General features: G+C 38.4%; 2 protein-coding genes across 6 annotated transcripts in view; one reads left to right on the forward strand and one right to left on the reverse strand.

Annotated features, from left to right (window-relative positions):
- Positions 1 to 11,158, forward strand: part of PREPL (prolyl endopeptidase-like) — a 52,785-nt gene extending 41,627 nt beyond the window's left edge. For all 5 annotated transcript variants that reach the window (XM_011935896.1, XM_011935899.1, XM_011935898.1 and 2 more), the window contains 6 exons: positions 827 to 1,002; positions 3,001 to 3,217; positions 6,529 to 6,678; positions 7,097 to 7,220; positions 8,044 to 8,117; positions 8,503 to 11,158. In XM_011935896.1, the coding sequence (XP_011791286.1) occupies positions 827 to 1,002; positions 3,001 to 3,217; positions 6,529 to 6,678; positions 7,097 to 7,220; positions 8,044 to 8,117; positions 8,503 to 8,592 (831 nt within the window). In that variant the 3' untranslated portion in view covers positions 8,593 to 11,158. The remainder of the gene's footprint in view (positions 1 to 826; positions 1,003 to 3,000; positions 3,218 to 6,528; positions 6,679 to 7,096; positions 7,221 to 8,043; positions 8,118 to 8,502) is intronic.
- SLC3A1 (solute carrier family 3 (amino acid transporter heavy chain), member 1) overlaps positions 9,111 to 20,903 on the reverse strand; it is a 44,123-nt gene continuing 32,330 nt past the window's right edge. The window contains exons 8-10 of the mRNA XM_011936025.1: positions 17,223 to 17,390; positions 15,989 to 16,105; positions 9,111 to 9,729 (exon numbers count right to left, since the gene is read on the reverse strand). Of these exons, the coding sequence (XP_011791415.1) occupies positions 9,289 to 9,729; positions 15,989 to 16,105; positions 17,223 to 17,390 (726 nt within the window). The 3' untranslated portion in view covers positions 9,111 to 9,288. The remainder of the gene's footprint in view (positions 9,730 to 15,988; positions 16,106 to 17,222; positions 17,391 to 20,903) is intronic.

Here is a 20,903-nt window from a genome sequence, read left to right on the forward strand (position 1 = left end):
TTCGTCGCCCAGGCTGGAGTGCAGTGGCATGATGTCCGCTCACTGCAAGCTCCGCCCTCTGGGTTCATGCCATTCTCCTGCCTCAGCCTCCCGAGTAGCTGGGACTACAGGCTCCCACCACCGCACCCAGTTAATTTTTTTGTATTTTTCTTAGAGACGGGGTTTCACCATGTTTGCCAGGATGGTCTCGATCTCCTGACCTAGTGATCTGCCCGCCTTGGCCTCCCAAAGTGCTGGGATTTACGGGCGAGAGCCACCACGCCTGGCCTAAATTTTTTTTAAATAAAGTTAAACGGGCCTTTGAAGGGGATTGTGGTAGTTATCAGTAACGTCAGTAAGATTTCAAGTCTTAATGGTTGAGAATTCTGACTACAGAGGATAAAAAATTGAGTATCTACAAATATGCTGACTAAAGTCAGATACTTGCCAATATATCTAGCTCTAGGCATAGGAAGAATGCTATACTAGGAATTCTAACCTTAGTAAGTATTTTGGTTTCATCTGAAAATTTAAAATTAGAGTTATAGTGGGTGGTGAAGAACTCTTTAAAATTACATTATTGTCATGAAAAGCTGCATTTAATAAAATGTTTTCAGGCCAATCTTGCTGCTCTTTTCTGGTTAATACTGTAGGACAGCAAGGTAGCTGAAACCAAAAGCCATGATGTATTTTTAGAGACCATCATTCTTTTTCTTAAACAAATTTGTGCTTAATATCAATAGGTAGCACATAAGTGGGGACACTGCAGCTCAATGTATTTTAAATTGGGATAAAATGTTATTATAAAAGACTCTTCTTTACATACATAGTACTTCTTCATTTCTAGGATGGAAAATTAGTGCCAATGACTGTTTTCCACAAAACTGACTCTGAGGACTTGCAGAAGAAACCTCTCTTGATACATGTATATGGAGCTTATGGAATGGATTTGAAAATGAATTTCAGGCCTGAGAGGCGGGTCCTGGTGGATGATGGATGGATATTAGCATACTGCCATGTTCGGTGAGTCAGTATATTTTACTTGGCATGTAAGTGCTAGACCATTGTGACAGATGTCAAGAATAGCAATGTATCAGGGAACAAAAGCTTATTTAATATTTTCATTTTTATTACTCAATTTATGTATTCCTAAACCAGTGCTGGTAAAACTTGATTCTGTAATAGATTAGTTGATCCAAAAAGCAGAAGGATTGGTTGTTAGGATTTTTGCATAGATGTACCAGACTCTATACTTATTTAGTAACATTATTATTTCCATTCAGTTCTCAGTTTAGGTTTAAGTAGCCTCTAAATCTGAACTCCTGTTTTCCATTTAACTTCCATTTAACTTCCATTTTATTTCAGCTGTTTTCAAAAAACAAATATTATTTTGTATTTCTGCTTAAAATTCTCCACCTCCCCATTTCTAGAACAAAGTCCAGATTCCCCAGTATAATACTCCTAATGGTCTGACTGATCTTTGTACTGGCATTTATCATCATATCCTTTTGTTTTTTGAGGCAGAGTTTTGTTTTGTCAACCCAGGATGGAGTGCAGTGGCACAATCTCAGCTCACTGCAACCTCTGTCTCCCAGGTTCAAGTGATTCTCATGCCTCAGGCTCCTGAGTAGCTGGAACTACAGGCGCACACCACCACACCATCTGACTTTTTTTTTTTTTTTGAGATGGAGTCTCGCTCTGTCGCCCAGGCTGGAGTGCAGTGGCGTGATCTTGGCTCACTGCAACCTCTGCCTCCAGCGTTCAAGTGATTCTCCTGCCTCAGCCTCCCGAGTAGCTGGGATTACAGGTGCCTGCCACAACTCCCAAGTAATTTTTGTATTTTTAGTAGAGACAGGGTTTCACCATGTTGACTAGACTGGTCCCGAACTCCTGACCTCAAGTGATCCACCCGCCTCAGCCTCCCAAAGTACTGGGATTACAGTCATGAGCCACCGCACCAGCCTGATTTTTTTGTATTTTAGTAGAGACAGGGTTTTACCATGTTGCCCAGGCTGGTCTCGAACTCCTGAGCTCAGGCAGTCCGCCCACCTTGGCCTTCCAAAGTCATGTCCTTTCATTTTATTTATTTTGTCTTTTTTTTTTTGAGACGGAGTCTCACTCTGTCTCCCAGGCTGGAGTGCAGTGGCACTATCTCCGCTCACTGCAACCTCTGCCTCCCAGGTTCAAGTAATTCTCCTGCCTCAGCCTCATGAGTAGTTGGGATTATAGGCGCACACCATCACACCCAGCTAATTTTTTGTATTTTTAGGAGAGACTGTTGGTCGGTCTGGTCTCAAACTCCTGACCTCAAGTGATCTGCCCACCTCAGCCTCCCAACGTGCTGGGATTACAGGCATGAGGCACTGTGCCCAGCCCCCGAAGTCATGTCTTTTAAATGACATGCTCTGTCACCTCCTTGCCCTTACACACGCTGTGTCATATCTGTGTCTTAATGCCTTTTCTTTGCCCTGTGGAAACTCAAATTTTTCCTTCACAACTCAGTTTAGGTGTCATCTCCATAAAAGCATTTGTGTTCCTGACTCGTATATGTACCCCTCACCTGGCAGATGGATATTCTTTCCTCTGCTCCTGTAATACCTTAAATACACTTGTGTTACAGCAGTGACCACATTGCTGGGTAAGTCATTGTTTTCTTACCCCACAAAATTACTATCTTCTCCAGGGTAGGGGATTTTCGTTTGTTTCTACTTTTAAGGTCTGTACTTAATCCCTAATAAATGGGCAGGCACTCAAAACCTATTTGTTGAATCAATTCTGGATTGCCTATATCAGAAGTTGGCAAACCTTTTTCTCTAAGAGCTACATAGTCACATTTTAGGCTTTGCAGGCCACATACAGTTTCTGTTGCACATTCCTTGTTTTCACCCAACCTTTAAAAAGCAAAAACCAGTCTTAGCTCCAGGGCCACACAAAAACAGGCCTCCGGGTATAGTTTACTGACCCCAGCCTACATCATTAACGTTTTTTTCCCACTAAAACTTTTTTGCCCTTCAATTTCAGGGGTGGTGGTGAGCTAGGCCTCCAGTGGCACGCTGATGGCCGCCTAACTAAAAAACTCAATGGCCTTGCTGACTTAGAGGCTTGCATTAAGACGCTTCATGGCCAAGGCTTTTCTCAGCCAAGTCTAACAACCCTGACTGCTTTCAGTGCTGGAGGGGTGCTTGCGGGAGCATTGTGTAATTCTAATCCAGAGCTGCTGAGAGCAGTGACTTTGGAGGTGAGTACACTCTGTCTGTACTGTTTATGGAATGGGGGAGGTGTGAAGCTATAGGCTACTCTAAGAAAAAAATGTTTGTCCTGGTGCAGTGGTTCATGCCTGTAATTCCAGCAGTTTGGGAAGCTGAGGTAGGCAGATTGCTTTCCAGGAGTTCAAGACCAGCCTAGGCAACATGGTGAGACCCTGTCTCTGCAAGAAATAAAATAAATAAATAATAAAAATTTAAAAAAAAAACAACTACCCAGGCTTGGTGGCGGCGCATACCTGTAGTATGTGGGAGGCTACTTGGGAGGCTGAGGTAAGAGGATCACTTGAGAGGTTGAGGCTGCAGTGAACCACTGTACTCAAGCCTGAGCAACAGAATAAGACTCTGTGTCAAAAAAAGGAAAGAAAAACATTTCTGTTACAGTTTTACCATAGCATAGGAGTATAATAAAGCTTTTAAGTTTTAAACTCAGAATTATAGCTTGAGGAGAACTTCTAAAGTTATTTTAATCCAACTATTAACCCTTATTCTTCTCTGACAGTGTTCTTTATTATTTTTAAGGATTTCCACTGAAAGATATTAATGGCTCTTTCCATTGCTCATTTGTATTTGTAAGCACCTTTAGAATTAGTGAAAAAGCACTGAAGCATATATGAGTCCCAGTTGAGAAAGCCAGGCAGAGCATGCTGTGACTCTGGAAGGCACTGAGTCCTTTGGCTCCTGGTCACCTTGACAGGCTACTGCCCATCAGCATTTCAGTCCTAGATTTATAGGCTCTTTATTTTTAGATAGTCCATTCTTAATGGTCGTTTGGGCATAGTTTTTCTGTACTTTAATTGAAGTATCTTACCCTGTTCTGAAAATGATTATCTTTTCCCAGTGTCAAAAATTATGAAGTAACATTATAGCAGTTGGTTTCACTGCTATCATTCTCCTACTTCCTGGTTAGATACTCCCGTGACTGAGATGGGAGAGAGTAAATTATTTTCAGGATTTTTTGAGTTTGGGGAGTTTATACTGTGGGTTTGTAAATAAGTGTTAAATAGTAGTAGTCATCTGTAAGTCTATTTTTTAAAAACAGAAAAATGTGGAGAGAAAAGAAACCTATGCACAAAGATAATAATGGCAGAATTATTTATAGTTTAAAGAAAAAGCAACTAGCTTTTGACTTTTAGAAATATAAAGGGAAATAATGAGAAGGATATTTATCCTAGGTTGCTTATTATAGTAAAGAATAGGAGACAACCTTTTATACATTTATAAGTCAAAATTCTTAATTATAAGCACCAAAAATCAACCCTGACTAATTTAAGCAGAAAAGGAATTAAAGGGCATTAGGAAAATGTAGGTATGTTCAGACCAGTATTAGAGGCTACACAGCCAGAGGCATAGAATTGGCCCAATGAAACTATCACTGCCACCTCTGCCAAGCACAAATCACCTCACACTGCCAGTGCAACTTCTAGAGCTGGATATAGCTGTGGCACTTTTGCCAGAATAAATTATCTGTGATCACTGCTTCTTTGAATCACTGACTTCCCATGCAGAGTGTAGAGCACATGTGTCTGGTTGATAGACCCAAGTCACACATGGGTCACACAGCTACTCCCAAGCTGTAGGAAAAAATGGGAAAGAGAATGTCTAGTACTTAATACCTCTACAGTGAGAGGTAGGCTCTAGCTGATAAGGTCGGAGGTTTTTCAAATGCAAAATTCAGATGGTAGGCAGCCAGAAAGAATTACAGATGACTCACTATACTTGGTTAATGTTAATACGAGGGAAAGCTAAAAGCATGTTAACAGAAGAAAACAAAGCTAAGTGAAAAATACAGCCTTCATTTTTGTTGTTTTTGTGGGTTTTTTTTTTTTTTTTTTGAGTCAGAGTTTTACTCTCACCCAGGCTGGAATGCAGTGGCACACGAACACAGCTCACTACAGCCTTGACCTCTGGGGCTCAGGTGATCCTCCCACCTCAGCCTCCTGAGTATCTGGGACTACAGGCATGTGCCACCATGCCCTGCTAATTTTTGTGGTTTGTTGTTGTAGAGATGGGGTTTTACCATGTTGCCAGGCTAGTTTCAAACTCCTGGGCTCAAGTGATTTGCTCACCTCAGCCTCCCAACGTGCTGGGATTACAGGCATGAGCCACCATGTGTGACCCAGCCTTCGTTTTACTAAATTTTGTAACACTAATTGTAAGCCAATGGGTTGTTTTTTCTTTCACCTGGATATTTTCCAGAGTTTTTTTACTTAGCGTTTTTTACTTTTAATATAAAATGTCCAACTGGTGAAAGAGACTTTATTCCTTGTTGTGTTTTTTTTTTTCATTTAAAAGTTTTTAATTATAGTAAAATACCATAAAATTTACCATCTCAACCATTTTTAAGTGAATAGTTCAGTAGTGGTAAGTGCATTCATATGCTTATGCAGTCAATCTCCAGAACTCGTTTTTCATCTTACAAAACTGAAACCCTGTACCGATTAAACAGCTCTCCATTTGCTTCTTCCCACAACCTCTTGTCTCTGAATTTGACTACTCAAGCACCTCACATAGGTGGAATCATACAAAATACACCTTTTTGTGACTGGTATATTTCACTTTTTTATCCTTGAGGTTTATATCCTTGAGGTTCATCCATATTGTAGCATGTATCAGAATTTTATTCCTTTTTAAGGCTGAATAATATTCCATGTAATACTGTGTGTGTATACCACATTTTGCTTGTTCATTCTTCGGTTAACGGACACTTGAGTTGCTTCCACCTTTTGGCTGTTGTGAATATGCTGCTGTGAACATAGGTATAGAAATCTCTTCAAGACCCTGCTTTCAGTTTTGGGGATTATATGCCAGGAGTGGAATTGCTGGATCCTATGGTAATCTTACGCTTAACTTTTTGATGAACCACCATACTGTTTTCCATAGCAGCTGCCCCATTTTACATTCCAACCACCAGAGTATCAGGTTTCTCCACATCATTGCCAATACTTTTTTTTTTTTTAATGACTAACCATCCTAATTGGTATGAGACAGTAGCATGTATTGCTTTTATATAAGCAATAAAAGGTACTAAGCTACAAATAAATATTGTGAAATTAGAAGATAAACCATTTCTTGTTATATAAGTATCATGTAAGGAGTCTGAAGACTGTAAAAGTAGGTTATAAATTACAGGCCCTAGTTAAGGACTGAGTATTCTAGCTCCTGGGAATCTACATGGCTTATTTTCTCTCATATCAGTGTGTATATTCATAAAATATAATGTTTTTCTGAAACTCACTTTACCAACCTCTTACTTGAAGTGTAAGTTTCTTTGCCTTTTTTTTAGGCACCTTTCTTGGATGTTCTCAACACCATGATGGACACTACACTTCCTCTGACATTAGAAGAATTAGAAGAATGGGGGAATCCTTCATCTGATGAAAAACACAAGAACTACATAAAACGTTACTGTCCCTATCAAAACATTAAACCTCAGGTAGTGAAAGACAATTGTGTTAGACTATCCTGAATTTACACAGAAGATAATAAAAAAAAAAAAAAACTTATCCCAGCTGAAGCAAAAATAATAGGAGCTTTAGAGATGTTTCTACTTTTGATGCCCAGATATCTTCAGCACCATCTCTGCTCATGCTCCATGTTTAATACCTTAGGGGAATAGACTTATCATCATGCCTTAATTACTACATTAGCTAAGGTCCTTTAGTCAAGAAAAGGCTATTCCAGATAACAAGTAGTCTACTACTATAATACTGAGGCTCTCTCAAGATAGCAAGTGAGAAAAAGCATAGAGCACTTAGAGGGAAAAATTGGAGGTAATTATTTTTCATGGTCTCTATAGTAGAAAGGGACCATAAGAAATAATGTAAACTCTTTGTGCGCGTATTTTCTTTCAGCATTATCCTTCAGTTCACATAACGGCATATGAAAACGATGAACGTGTACCTCTGAAAGGAATTGTAAGCTATACTGAGAAACTCAAGGAAGCCATCTCGGAGCATGCTAAGGACACAGGTGAAGGTAGGAGACCCCCTAGAAGCGGGGATCATGGTCAGGCTACTACCCACAGCACACTGGCTCAGAGGAGTGTATTTCAGGCTGCAGCCAAATCGTCTGCCCGGGATTTAGGGCAAACAATTATTTTCCTATGTTGACTCCCAGGTTAAAGTGTATGTAACTGCATAACTATACGTACACTGCCTCCCCTCTTTTTCAAAGGACAGTATTAAAATAGGCAGGACACAAAGAAAAAAGGAAATTTAAGAATCAAGTATAACTTGGAGATGTACTGCCATACAATTATTAATTTATTTAACAATATTTATTGAGCCATTATTCTTGGGAATCTCTAAAAGACAGATTCTGAGATTTTTGTTTTGGGCCATCAGTGCTCAAACTGTTTAGCTGCTTGAATTTCCTCTAGATAGCTGTTTCAGCTTTATAAGAATCTCTCCTTTTTGCCTTGAAACTACATGCCAAGTCAGTCTCCCTGTATTCATCTCCATTTGTCCCTCCCATCCATTGCTGTAGTTGGTGTTTTCAGGGCATAAGACTCTCAGATTCCACAGGGCGGGTTGATGATGTCCTGGGTTTCAACCTTCTCCATGTGGCACCATATAGTCTGTTCCATATGGCCTCTTCCTACTTTCCCTGTGTCAGAAGTCTGTCTTCTGCTGCTTGTCCCCTCCCATCTTTTTGTTAATGATGGTGGTTTTTGCTTTTTATTCCTTTACTATTATTTGAACTGAGTACTCAGGGAAATGGGGAGAAATGGGTCTCGATCTGAGATCCCAAAGAAGATCCCGTACAATCTTCTAATTGTTCTACATGTTAACTCTTTCAGGCTATCAGGCCCCTAATATTATTCTAGATATTCAGCCTGGAGGCAATCATGTAATTGAGGATTCTCACAAAAAGGTATGTTATTCAAGGCCCTCTCAGTGGACAGATTCCTGAACTAGATACATGTTGTTTTCAAGTTTTCAGTGGTTGCAGCAGGGTTTATGACAAAGCTACTTCACAAATGTCCTATCTCTGGGTGAGACCCAGGAGGGGAGGGAGGGACACTGTGTCAATCAGTGTCAATCAAGAGAAATGTCTCTCTCCTGTACTTGATAAGTAAACTCTGTTAAAGAAAATAATCTTAATTGTTGAAAGCCTTCTGCCTCTGCCCCAAATGAAAGTATTCTTGCCATAAATTGCTGACTTCAAGGTTAGGTAAAGATGAATAAAGAGAAGCTTAAACAGTGGCATTTTACTACAAAGGCCTTCTATTTTATTTTTTGTAATGTGTTTCTTTTAGATTACAGCACAAATTAAATTCCTGTACGAGGAACTTGGACTTGACAGCACCAGTGTTTTCGAGGATCTTAAGAAATACCTGAAATTCTGAAACACTACATTCAACTGGGAATTGGAAATTGAAATATTTCAGAGTCTTGGAGTTAGCAAAAAAAAAAAAAATTAATAACGAGATTTTTAAGTTATTAATTTTTTAAAATGTGCTTCTCCATCTAAATTTTGCTTAGTCTACATCTTACTTGCTTATACTGTTCTCTCCATTGATGCACATGCCCATTAACCTAGGAAAGTAGTTTTTAAATCATGCTCCTTAGAAGGACATGGAGTAGAGGGAAGGGAAGGATTGGTGATAGCAGAACTCTAGGCCTCCCTTCCAGTCAGAACAGTTGAGCAGTTTACAAATCAGTGTCCTGCCTCTTTGCTAGCAAATGCTTTTAGACACTGTGGCAGTGAGTCATCCTCTAATTTCTATGACTGCATTTTAAGGGAAAAGATAAAATTTTTCCCCTTAAAATTCGTTAGTTTTTGAATAATCTGGGGTCCTAATGTGTTCTGGTCATCCATGATTGATGCTATCTCAATAAAGTTATAAGCGCCTATAAGCGATAATTTACTTTTAAATGCTTTTTTCCAAAACATTTGAGAACCTTTCTTAAAACAGTTACGTTCAAGCTACAGAAATATCAAAGAATGATTGTTCACCAAGCAGTATGCTGTACATGAAGCTATTACAAAATGCTTACAATCCCAAAGAAACGCCAGTGTCTTCATCTCTTCATAAAGGTGCCTAACACGAGGTATACAGTATGTTCAATACACTGGAATAGCATGCTCGATTGGAAACAAAGCATCTATCTCTGAAAGCTGTTTGGCGATGAAGGAGATTCTTTGTGTTGTGTTCAAGGATGAGTCCCTCTCCCTTGTCCAGAAAAATACCACTTGTATCAACTTCACTGCCTTTGTTGGCAGAATTGGTACTTAACCTTATTCTCACTGTAGCGGGAAGGCCTGAAATCATATTCTGTAGATTTAACAGTGTTGATTCTCCAAAATTCAGAACCACGATAAAGATTCTGTCTATGCCATCCAGCTCTCTTGTGTACACAACATAGTGGCTGTCATTTCTCAAATGGCAAAACCAGCCCCTGTTGAGGAGTAGCTCATTGGCATGAAGTAGACTTAAGTCTTGATATAACTTCAAAGCCGATCTGGGCTGAGTCTTTTGGACCTATTTTTTAAAAAAAGTATTTACATAAGTGTTTGATTCTAAGAATTGTTTGTATTTTTAATATATTTTAAGGAGTTATTTACCCAAAACACTTGCTTCAATTTTGCCCTTTATAATTGCCAAATTGTAAGCATCAATAAGTAGGTAAGAACAATTTATATAAAAACTAATAGAAATGACAAATTCAGGGTTTCAGTTTGGGAGTCAATAAGTATGCACAGTGCTCTACTACATTGAAGAGTTTCTGTAGAGATCAAATTTGACTCCACTTTAGGAATCCCAAAACAAATGTCCACGTCTAAGATGATGAATATTTAACTTGTGTAAAGTCACTCTGTGCTGCATTGTAACTGCCAGATGGCCAGAAGGAAAGCAACAGTGGACTTCTGAGGAATTTGGGTTTGTTCCCCTTTGTAGAATAATGTATAGATTGCTGTTGTGCGAAGATCACGTAACTTTAGCAGGCATGTATTTCTTGCACAGCTAATAGAAGAGAAAGTTGAAAAAAGGATGCAAAATAAAAAGCTGCCTTAGGTGAAAGTTAGAAATTGTAGATTTTTTTTTTTTTACCGTAATAGTATGTGTTCATTAAAGATGATTTGAGTTTATTTTACAGCTATATAAACATACCTAATTTGATGATGTACTTCTAACATTTCATGCATTTTATTGCCTACATAATATAGCCTCCATAAATGTTGACAAATGACAATATTCTGTTGAATGGTTGTACCATACTTAACCACACCCTTTCAATTTGACATTTGTGTTTCTAATATTTTCTATTTTTATTCCCCTCCCCACATTTTTGTATTATTTAAGATAGATTATCAGAAAGACAGTTACTTTGTCAAAGAGTATGGGCACTTGATACACAATGCCAAATTATTCTTCATAAGAGCTGTTGCCAAATCAGTGATAATGTTCATTTAATTGTACTCTTGCCAGCCATGTTTACTGGGGTGGTAGTTGTTATTGTGGTAGTTGTTGTTCTTTAGGGGTGGGTTCCCAATATGTAGTCTTTAAATAATTATCTAATAATGGGTGTTTGAAAAAAATGTTTATTCTGTTTGTCAGGTACAAAGATATTTATGATACATGTATATGACTTGTCAAAACATTTTCTCTAGCCTTAGGTAATGCATGAAAGCACATGTTTCAGTGCCACTCACATAAGAAGTGCCCAGTAAGTGTTAGCTATTGTTGTCTACTTGAGTTATGACTTTCTAGAAGTATGTTGAAGTCTTTTTCTGTAACTGTGGATTTGTCGATTTTGCATTTGAATATTTTCTATATTTTGAAGCTGTTAGATGCGTATTCATGATTTTTAGTGGAATGTTTTACCAATTTTTGAAAATTGCCTTTGTCTCATATAATGCTTTTCATATTGAACTATATTTTGTCTGCTATTAAATATTTCCAAGCCTGACTTTTGTAATTTTTTAATTCAATTATAAGAATACATACTATAAAAAGGTTTTCTTCAACACCTTTCTGTAGCTTCACAATTCCCCTCGGAGACAGGCACTATATGTTCTTTTTATGTATCATATGAAATGACATTGTGTCTATGCAAACATGTTTACATATTTTTCTTTACACAATTGGTGACATGTTGCCATTCTATACTTTATTGAATACATGTTAGAAATGTTCTCATACCAATGTATATAGAGCTCTCATTTTTAAAAGCTGCATACTGGGCCCATAGTTGATGGAACTGGTTTTCTAGTGATAAAATATTTAAATCAGTCATTTCTCACGTCTTCTATTCAAAACAAGTGTTGCAGGTGGGCAAGGTAGCTCAGGCCATAATCCTAGCGCTTTGGGAGGCCAAGGCAGGCAGATAACCTGAGGTCAAGAGTTCAAGACCAGCCTGGCCAACATGGTGAAACACCATCTCTACTACAAAATACAAAATTTAGCTAGGCATAATGATGTACACCTGTAATCCCAGCTACTCGGGAGGCTGCGGCAGGAGAATCACTTGAACCTGGGAGGTGGAGGCTGCAGTGAGCCAAGATCACACCACTGCATTCAAGCATGGGTGACGGAGCAAGACTCTCAAAAAAAAAAAGTGTTATAGTTGAGACTTTGAATATTTATTGTGCACATGTTCACATATTTCTAAATACAAGTATGTAGGAATGGAATTATTAGGTCAAAAGATAACCTCATTTTTTGTGTTCATAACTATCGCTGGGTTGCAAGCTTTCTATTTGCTTGCTATATCTTCATTTTAATTCTTTGTGTTTTGTGTTAGCAGTGTCTCGTGTCTGTTTTTGTTATCTGAGTGGTTTTATCTTTTATTAGGCTAATTTAATCCATTCATATTTGTAATTGTATAATTAGACAATTCTGAAACCCTATTTTATTTGTAGTTATTGTTTGGGTTTTTTTCTATTAAGCTTTTTATTGGATTGACTATAATTTTCTTCTAGTCTTTGAAAATTTGAAAATTTTTATATGTGTAGTGTTCCTTGAAAATAATTCTTTGAAAATTATGTCCTAATTTTACCATTAAAATTATGACTTTAAAATAATTTTTCTCAACATCTAGAACAATGCTGGCCAATAGAACTTTCTGTAATGCTGGAAATGTTCTATATCAGTGCTATCCAATATGGCAGCTACTGAGCACTTGAAGTGTTAGTATGACATGGAACTGATTTTTTTTTTTTTTTAAACAAAATCTCGCTCTGTTGCCCAGGCTGGAGTGCAGTGGCACGATCATTCCTCACTGCAGCCTCAACATCCTGGCCTCAAGTGATCCTCCCACCTCAGCCTCCTGAGTAGTTGGGACTACAGCTGTGCATCATGATGCCCAGGTAATTTTTTTTTTAAGAGATGGGTTCTTACTATGTTGCCCAGGCTGGTCTCAAACTCCTAGGATCAAGTGATCCTCCCGCCTTGGCCTCCCAAAGTGCTGGGATTATAGGCGTGAGCCACCATACCCAGCAGGAACTAAATGTTTAATTCTATTTAACGTAATAGTCACAGTGGTTAATGGCTTCTGAACAGCTCAAATCTAGGGTTAGTTTTTCCTGTGCAAAGCAAACACTGCTGTCTTACTTGCTTGCTCCTGTGTGCCCTCTCCCACCCACACACCCTCCCTGCTGATATTTCCCATATAGAATCAAATCACTAAGATTTTTGTTCCAGAATACCTTGTTTTATATTATGTATCAAAAATTATTTAAATCAAGTTATATTATTTCCTTTTCCTTTAATACATTGTATCTGTTTTAGATTTGTTATGTTTTGTTGGATAGTCCCTTGACTATTATTTCAGAAAGAGCCATGCGTGGTAAAATGTGGGTCCTTGCTTTTCCATCTCTATTTTGCTCTCTTACATGCCAGTTTGAATGGATATCGAATTCTAGGTTTAGAATTCAGTTTCCATTACAACTTTGAAGATAGAGATCTAATGTGCTTCAATTGAGAAGTCTGATGCTAGTCCAATTCTCAACCCTTTTCTCAGGCAATCTAGTTCCAGGTTTGGTTTCTTTCTGAGTAGTTTTGGAGTTTTCTCTATCCTAGCTGTTCTAAAAGATAAAGTCTTCCTTTATCTCTGGGTTGTGTGTTTTATTTCTTTGTATGTTTCCTCCAGTCTGTTCTCCTGTGCAATTGTTGCTGCTGCATGTTGGAATTCTGTATCTATCTTCCATGTATCCCAATTTTTTCTTGTACTCTTATTTTTTTGCCTTTTTCAGTGCATTCTGGACAAGCCTCTAGATCAATTTTTCAGCACACTAATTAGCCCTTATGTTCTGTTTAATTTCATTGACAGTCTTCTACACTTCTGAGATACCTAATCACTTCTTTAAAGAAGGTCAAGGAGCTCCATTAAACAACAATCTACTGGGGGTATTTATACTTAAATATTTAAGTCTTATGTTTGCGATATTTTCTCTGCTTTCTACAGTGATCTGTCAGGAATGGTGTCTCCCTTTCATGGTCTTGGTTTTTCTCAGATACTGTGTGATTCTTGATCTGTTTGCTTTTGTGTTTTGACCTTCCTTGTTTGCCTGTCTTTTGTTTCCTGCCTCTCATAATGAGAAGCCAAATTAGGATGTGGGTCTGACTTGTCTTTGGGACATTGGGTTCTTTTCCTACTTGAAGGTGATAAGCTTGCTAGATTCCCACCTTTTTTCTCCTGGCCTCTGTGACTCTGAGCTGAGTAGTAAAAGCTCTCCTTTCTGAGAGCATTCCACAGTGAATTCTCGCCAGGGGACAGCGCTAGAGTTAGGTCTTGTTTTCCCTTCTTTTCTTTCCTTTCTTGATGCACTTGTAGAAGTTTCAGGCTTTGTTCTACTCATTCTCCCATGCATGTGATCACCAAACAGTTCGGGATTTTTTTTTTTCCTTAGGGAAATTATGCCACGGCCAATTGCAGGAGTTCAGGAAATTCCTACAGTGCTCTCTCCATTAGAACTGTTTTTCTCCTGTGTGTTTTAGGCTCCCACTTCTATTCTTTTTTTGTTTTGTTTTGTTTTTTTGAGACGGTCTTACTCTGTCACCCAGGCTGGAGTACAGTCGGGTAATCACAGCTCACTGCAACCTTGACCTCTTGGGCTCAGCCTCCTATCTGGGATGACAGGCACATGTCACCAGAGCCAACTAATTTCCCTTTTTTTTGTTTTGGCAGGGGTAGGGGGAAGGTAGAAACAAGGTCTCACTATATTGCCTAAGCTGGTCTCAAACTCCTGTGCTCAGACGTTCCTCTGGCCTTGGCCTCCCAAAATGCTGGGAATCCAAGTGTCAGCCATGGTGCCCAGCCCTAATTTTACTTTATATATTTTAGAAATTACTTAAATTTTCTGTTCCTTTCCAGGGTCATTTGGATGTATTTTTATTCAAATGGCATTGTCTGGGATTTATGACTTAGTATCTCTCATCACTCATGATCATTTTTAAAGACTTTGTTAATCTGATAGAAAAAAAGTGCCATTGTTGACTGGGCGTGGTGGCTCATGCCTGTAATCCCAACACTTTGGGAGGCTGAGGTGGGTGGATCACCTGAGGTCACGAGTTTGAAACCAGCCTGCCCAACATGGTGAAACCCTGTCTCTACTAAAAATACAAAAATTAGCCATACATGGTGGTGGACGCCTGTAATCCCAGCTACTTGGGAGGCCAAGGTCGGAGAATCACTTGAACCCAGGAGGTGGAGGTTGTGGTGAGCCAAGACCACGCCATTGCACTGTAGCCTGGGCAACAAGAGTGAAACTCCATCTCAAAAAAAAAAAAAAATTTCAGTTTTAATTTGCATTTTCTCCATCTTTGCTGGTATGGATTTTTATGTAGGATTTCCTACATATTGTATTCAGATTGGCCCATGGGAATATTGTAGACATAATGAAAATCAAGAGGCATTCAACCCAAAACACAAATGTTAAATATATTTTTTGTGTCTTCAAGACCTACAGCTATATAAAACAAAGCTTATACTGTCCAGGAATTCTCAGTGGTGTTTGTAGCAGGGAGCTGTGGGAGCAGGAGGGTTTGTGTGGCTTTCTATATCTGAATATCCTGGGGAGTTTCCTCAGATTACTCAGACTGGGATGGGGCATGGTGTGTGTGTGTGTGTGTGAGCACGGCAGGGGGGTGGGGGTTGTGCTATGCATTTCTTAGCATTTCTTAAGTATCTCCATGTGGCATCTGTAATTTCATTTCCCCTAAATTGGTTTAGTTTGTTTTCCAGTGAAGTTTTGGCTACTGAATGACATTAGTGCTTGATCACTATGGGAACAGAAAAAAGGGCAAAAGCCAAAGTGGTATTAGTATGCCAGAGCAACCACTTTAAGGATCATGTATGGCTTCTGTTCCTCAGAACAGTAGTGTGGATTTGAGCCTTGCTCTGGGCTGATTATCTCCTTCCTGCCTGGTTGGCTGCCTATCCACCCACCCGCCTCTCTCACTACCTTTTGAGGGAAAGAGAAGAGGAAGGGTAGCTGGGCTAGCTAAAAAGCTTCTATAACATTTCCTTCATAGCTCAAAGGCCTTAGTAAAGGTCATTCCAATGAAGACTTGTATATTCTGTATGATACTTCACTTCATTTGGTAGATTTCTACCAGTTTGTATTTTCACAAAGGCATGATTTACAAACTCCTTACAAATTGAAAACTGCAAGGGAAGTCTGTGATTGATGTAAAGAGTATCTGTTAAGGTTTAGACACATTCAGGGTGAGTGTGTACTTTCAGTAGAAACCCATTTCTTGTTTCTAAAATCAACATAAAATTTTCACTCATACTTACATCAACATTCACAGTGTGGTAATCTGAATTGGTGGGTAACCAGGTGTGACTAGCTTCAGAAAAACCAGCATTTGAACTGTTGTCCCACTGCATTGGTGACTTTGAGAGGAGGGTATTCTATGTCAAAAGACCAGAAAGGGAAAACAGTGGTTTGGTTATTAAAAGAAATGTACTTTGGTCCTGATTTACTTCATAATTATTTAATTCCCTGTAGTCCTTAGCTAGTGTCTGTACTCATTAGCATTTGTGATGAAAAGGCCTTAACACTAGGTACATAAACCAGTTCCACACTTTTAACTGGAAAGTATCTAATAACATTTTGAGTTTGAATAGACAATACTAATTTAACTTTAACATTTTGAGTTTGAATAGACAATACAAATTGAACTTTAATACATGCTTGAAATCTTTGCTGCTTTTTCCTAAAAATCAGTAATATAGGATTTCAAAATATGCCATTACCAATATACATGACTTCTATGGTACAGTGATGGTGAATTTAAGAACACTGCCATGTACAAGTGAGTGTGAATTCTATCCTGCTCATTTATTCAGCCTGGTTATTGCTCATGAGTGCACACACACAATTGTAGGAGCTAATAGAAAAAAAAAGCTTCACCTTAATCAAATATTAGGGAAACTGGATCTCATACAATTGAAAGCTAACCACGCAAATTAAAGTTGCAAGACAGTCATCTACACAGCAACACAATTCTGAAATCTGTAGCTACAAAATAAAAAATGCTTAACTTTGAGGCTGTGCACTGCACTTGATAACAGAAAAGAAAGGGTCCTTGTGCTATAGTCACCCAAGACCAAACAGGACAAATGAGAACTAAAGAAATAAGTGTTCCTAACTCCACATTTCAAGTAGAGGGAAATGAATAATATTCTAGACTAAACCATTGGTTCTCCAATTTTAGTGTGCCTCTCAACACAGTATTCCTGGCAAATAAATAAATAAATAAATTTTAATGTGCCTGTCAGGTAGAAACATCTTTAAAATGCCCTCCCCAAGAAATTTAGTTGTGTGGCTCCAAAAGCATTTTTTAAATAAGCTCTCAAACCATCAAGAAAGCTGAGAATTCTTACTAACAGTAAGAAAGAAAAGCAAAGTAACCATAATTTTCAACAATGGAATAGAGAGAGAGTAAGTTCTCTGATTTGGCAAAAACGAAAAAATGAGTACTTGGTTTTATAACTGTGATGAATAGTCAAGTTGTATTCAACTTACAGTATCATAGCTTTCATTGAGATTTATGGCTACAATATTTCCCATTCCAATTTCTTCTCCATAGTAAGTTATGGGAGTTCCAGGCAGTGTGAAAAGAAGCATGTTCATCACGTTGACATACTCATTCCCCAAGCGAGAAGTCAGCCGGGAACTGTCTGGTCCACCAATCTGAACGGCAGATATTTTTAAGAACACAGCTCTATAACAGTTTTCTGAAAGATTGACCCTATTTCACAGAAAGTTCACCAGGTAGCAAAACAAAGTAGATGTGGTACCTTGTTACTAGCAAGCCTGGACTTGAGTCCTAGGCCTGTTTGCTGTGTAACTGACCAATTTATTATCTTGGCCACTGATGAGCAAGAAAAGAGTGGTAAGAATTTACAATGATATTGCAAATAAAACTCAAAGGGTACATACATAGTCATATTTTCTCATATCTGGATAAGAGAATATTGACAGGAAGGGAAACAAAACTGTTGCAGAGAGCACGACCATGGAACAAGGTGAAAGGACAGGCGTGAGAGACTTCTGATGTGTCCTCTTTTTAAAAATTGTTTTGACTTATGAACTATTCAGACAAAATTTTTAAAGTAAATCAACTTTTGGAAAGAATTTACCTAGTCCAAGATGAAATGTTATGAAGTGTTTTCTATTTGTAAATATATTTCCATGTTAAATGTTCTAGCCCTTATTTAAATAAGAGTTTGTTTAAATAAGAATTTATTTCAATCACCTGACAACTCTCCATAACCCACAAACTCAAACCCTCATGTGCATATGCTGAGCATGGCACTTTACTTTTTAAAAAGTACCTTCACACCTATATTTCCCTCCTTCACACAACAGTGCTAGCAGTACTATCTCCATTTTACAAATGAGAAAACAAGCTCTGAGAAATTGCATCATTTATTCAAGTAGTAGTTGAGACAGAACTAGTGTTTGAACTTGAGTCTTAGGACAAGATTTAATTGCTACAATTCAAGAAATAGGAGGTTGCCTTTTTTTTTTTTAACTTCCTAAGATGTATGAAAATGATCTTTATAATTATGTTTTTATAGACCATTGTGAAGTATTTTTCTATATTTATGGCCAGGAAATTAGGTCAATTTTTGCCTCCATCCTTTTATTCTTTTCTCTATCATGAGATCTTCTGACAAGAAACCCTTTGATTTCTCAAGCCTTCTGGACATAGAACACAACAAACACTGGGAGAGGAAGAACATGATTTCCAGAATTGTCATACTACTAAAAATGTCCAGTTTTTAACAACAACAAATATGCAAAACAGGCAAAGAAAACAGGAAAATATGGCTCATATAATGGTGGGGGGAGTCAATAGCAAATGTTGCTTAGGAAGACCAAACATTGGACTTACTAGACAAAGACTTTAACCAGCTAATATTTTGATATTCAAAGAAAAAAGCTGTGTCTAAAGAATTTAAAGTATATGAACAGTTATCAAATAGATAATAAAGAGAAATTATGAAAAAATAAAAAATTTAGAGTTAAGTACAATAGCTAAAGTGAGACATTTACTAGAGGGACTTGACAAATTTGAACTAGCAAAGGAATCAGAAAACTTGAAGACAGGTCAATTGAGAGTATATGGCCTGAGAACCAGAAAGAAAAAGTAGAGAAGAATGAGGCCTGGCACTGTGGCTCCCACCTGTAATCCCAGTGCTTTGGGATGCCAAGGCAGGAGGATTGCTTGAGCCCAGGAGTTCTAGACCAGCCTGGGCAATATGGTGAGACCCCATGTCTACAAAAAATTAAAAATTTAGCCAGGCATGGTGGCATGCACCTGTAGCCTCAGCTACTCAAGAAGCTGAGATGGGAAAATTGAGCACAGGACGTCAGGGTTGCAGTGAGCCATGTTTACACCACTGCACTCCAGCCTGGGTGACAGAGCAAAACCCTATCTCAGAAAAAAGAGCAGACTCTCAGAGACCTGTGGGATACTATCATGCATACCAACATATGCAAAGTGGGAGTCTCAAAAGGAGAGAAGGGAGAGAAATGGTCAGAAACAATATTTGAAAAAATAGCCAACAACTTCCCAAATTTGATTTTTTTAAAAATCGTGTATCTAAGAACCTCAATGAACTCCAAGTAGGACAAAATTTTTAAAAACCCACCCTTAGACATATCAAACCATTAAAAGACACAATCTTTAAAGGAGCAAAGAAAATTGGTACATCACATGTAAGGAATCTCAATAAGATTAGCAGTTGACTTAACAGAAACCATGGAGGCCAGAGGGCAATGGGATGACATATTCGAACTGATGAAAGAAAGAAATGTGAACCAAGATTTCTATATCCAGCAAAACTGTTATTCAATAATGAAAAAATGAGATACCACTTCATATGTACTATGATGAGCATAATTTTTAAAAACAAGACAGAAAAGTGTCAGTGAGGATGAAAAGAACTTGGAACCTTCGTATATTGCTGATGGGAATGTAAAATGGAGAAGTCACTATACTATGGAAAATAGTTTGGTAGTTCCTCAAAATCAGAGAAGTATTATATGATCCAAGGCTGGGCACAGTGGCTCACACCTGTAATCCTAACACTTTGAGAGGCCAAGGTGGGAGGATCACTCGAGCTCAGGAGTTCAAGACCAGCCTGGACAACATGGCGAAAACCCATCTCCAAAAAAAAATACAAAAATTAGCCAGGTATGGTGGCATGCACCTATAGTCCCAGCTACTTGGTGGGAGCTGAGGCAGGAGGATTGCTTGAGCCCAGGAAGTCAAGGCTGCTGTGAGCCATGTTCACACCACTGTGTTCCAGCCTGGGTGACAATGTGAGACCCTGTCTCCAAAAAAAAGTCTGGATACAATGGCTTATGCCTGTAATCCCAGCACTTTGGGAGGCCAAGGCAGCAAATCACTTGAGGCCAGGAATTCCAGACCAGCCTGGCCAACATGTCAAAACCCCATTTCTACTAAAAATACAAAAATTAGCCAGTCATGGTGGCACATGCCTGTAATCTAAGCTACACAGGAGGCTGAGGCATAAGAATTACTTGAACCCAGAGGTGGAGTTTGCAATGAGCCGAGATCATACCACTGCACTCCAGCCTGGGTGATAGTGAGACTCAAAAACAAAACAAAAACAAGAAAGAAGTATTATGTGATCCAGCAATTCCACTCCATGGTATAGATCCAGAAGAATTGAAATCTGGGGCTTAAACAGATACTTGTACACCATTGGTTTGTAACATTATCCCAGTAGCCAAAAGAAGGCAAAACCACAAATGTCACCAACAAATGAATAGATAATGTGTTACATAGGTACCATGGAATGTTATTCAGTCATAAGAAGGAGTAAGATGTGATACGTGCTATTGTATGTATGAAGGGAACTTGAAAACATTAAGCTAAGTGAAATGAGGCAGACACAAAAGGACAAACATTGTTATGATTCCACTTACATGAGGTACCTAGAATAGGCAAATTTCTAGAGGCTGAAAATAGAATGGAGGATATTGGGTTAGTGGTGGGAGTGAGGAATTACTGTTTAGTGGGTACAGGTTTTCTGTTTGGGATGATAAAAGTTCTAGAAACCTAATGGTGATGGTTGTACAACATTTTGAATGTATGTAATGCATTGAATTACACACTTTCAAATGTTTAAAATTATGTTTTATGCATATTTTGCCATAATTTTAAAACAA

This window comes from Colobus angolensis, unplaced genomic scaffold, assembly GCF_000951035.1.
Source record: "Colobus angolensis palliatus isolate OR3802 unplaced genomic scaffold, Cang.pa_1.0 Scaffold15, whole genome shotgun sequence".
Lineage (NCBI taxonomy): Eukaryota > Metazoa > Chordata > Mammalia > Primates > Cercopithecidae > Colobus > Colobus angolensis.